Source organism: Tuber melanosporum (genome assembly GCF_000151645.1).
Source record: "Tuber melanosporum whole genome shotgun sequence assembly, scaffold_63, strain Mel28".
Classification (NCBI taxonomy): Eukaryota; Fungi; Ascomycota; class Pezizomycetes; order Pezizales; family Tuberaceae; genus Tuber; species Tuber melanosporum.
Window position 1 is genome coordinate 69,543 of NW_003299110.1, and position 2,214 is coordinate 71,756.

The following is a 2,214-nucleotide window of genomic DNA, read 5'->3' on the forward strand; positions in this document are numbered from 1 at the left end:
GAAAACCAAAGGAAATTCCTTACAAGAAGCTATATCCCCTAGGAGAAGCAGAACTCGAGGAACTCAGAAAGTACATTAAACAAAACCTGAATAGGGGATAGATTAGAGATTCCTTTGCTTCAGGAGAATCTCCTATACTATTTGTCAAAAAGAAGGATGGAAAAATGAGACTCTGCGTCGACTACAGAGCTCTCAATTCAGTTACCAAGAAATATTGGTACCCACTACCCTTGATTGGAGAAGCATTAGACAGATTACGATTGGCCAAATACTTTACCAAATTGGATATTGAGGATGCATATCACAACATACGGATCAAAGCAGGAGACGAATGGAAAATCACATTCACTTCAAGATATGGAATGTTTAAATACCCGGTTATGCTCTTTAGGTTAACTAATGCACTAGCTTCATTCCAACAATAGATCAACAAGGTACTAAACAAGTACCTTGACATATGTTGTATCGTATAGCAAGATGACATACTCATCTATTCAGAAAATATGCAACAACATCGGAAGGACATTAGTGTTAGGCGGAGACAACTTGATAGACTTCAATATTGTCTAGGCCAATCGAGATTTGTTTCTGTAGATGGAGATTGTCTAGGAAGGCTCGGACTTTGCTCGTTTCATTTATGACTACTAGGAGCGAAGTAAAATAGGTAAAGTAGGGTAGAATCGTAAAAACAATATTATATTGTTAAGGTCTCTTCTCAATTGCTTGATCATGTCTACAGCTTAGGAGGCACTTCAATATTTATATTCCACATCTGAGTGTTCGCGGACTACATCTATTTTTCATACAACTATGTACTTCTTCAATCATAATTTACCACATCGAGTTTTCTTCCAAGGTGCGAACATCTGTGGACCCTGAAAACCATCACACCCTCTTCAGTAATTACGATATTTCTTCTTAGGAACGTGCTGTCCCAAATAGTAATATCCCAATTAGCAGGATCTTTAGACTTATGGTCTAGTTCTCAAGTTGAACTGAGTTGGCCACAATTGTCTTCGCTATTGATAAAATGATCAGTTTTATCCACGGCTATATCTGCAAAGGTGGTCGTCATTACAACTATTGTAGGTCGTCTGACTCTGATCCTTTGTAACTCCATACTCAACTGATAGATTTTCTCTGAATGACTTTCTATTAACTCACAGGAAGCTATTCCACCAGATTGGTAATTAATCCCTCTGTTGGCAACTCTTGGTTGCTCTCTGGGTAGTAGGTTTCAGCGACCATTGTAGTATTGAGAATCACCCCATGGTTAAAACATGTTCCGAAACCCAGTTGCAATGCTCCGTGAAGTTCGTTGGCTTCTTTGGTAGTGTCTTTTGGAGTTCTAAACTCTTCTGGTGGATGTAAATGTATTGGTCTCTACTGGAGATCCTTTACCATTTGATACCATCTCTTAATACGAAACCGTCCCGTTACTTATAGCCAATGCCAAAGGTGTCATGTCTTTGAAGCCAAGTAACTCTCTAGGTAGTTGACAGAATTACTCTGTTCTACTTCTCAGACCTAGCTGAAGGTCCTCTCCCATATATCCTGCGAACAGGATCCGGTCAGATGGACGGCAAAGATGTATATGGCGTTAATTTAACACCTTCAATTCTGTGGTAATATAGTCACAGGACACAACTAAGATTGATATATATGATGACGTGCGGGCCCTGTAAGGGAGCTGGAGGGGAGTGTTGGAGACCAGAGATTCCAATTCCAAGTGGGGTTACCCTACTTAGGGTGGTTCCTAGGTATCGGGTTCTGGTATTCCTAACAGTTAGCAACATCTTGGCTGCGATACAAGATTCAGGAATGAAGAAACAAAATGCAAATTACATAATAAAGAAACCGAATACCTCAGATTCATCGTCAACAAAAGCAGAGTCAAGGTTGATCCAGTCAAAGCGGTAACAATATGGGATTGGGCAAAACCTAACAATAAAAGGGACGTTCAATGCTTCATCAGATTTTGCAACTTTTATCGAAGATTCATAGAAGGGTTTATCAGACTTGTAAAACCACTCTATAATCTAACCAAGAAAGACAAGAAATGGGAATGAGGAGAAATGGAATAAAAAGTATATGATGGAATCAGAACACATCAGACATCAGCACCGATACTGGTCCATTTCGACGCAAATCGAAGGATGATGATCGAAATAGATGCCTCAAAGTATGTATACTCAGGCATACTGTCATAACAAT

General features: G+C 39.4%; 1 protein-coding gene across 1 annotated transcript; it reads left to right on the forward strand.

Moving 5' to 3' along the window:
• Window positions 1-477: 477 nt before the first annotated feature.
• Window positions 478-1,920, forward strand: GSTUM_00009905001 (uncharacterized protein; the record flags this gene model as incomplete). Its single annotated transcript, XM_002840968.1, has 2 exons — window positions 478-564; window positions 1,828-1,920. The coding sequence occupies 2 exons, from the start codon at window positions 478-480 to the stop codon at window positions 1,918-1,920; spliced, it is 180 nt and encodes a 59-aa protein (XP_002841014.1).
• Between the last annotated feature and the right edge of the window lie 294 nt (window positions 1,921-2,214).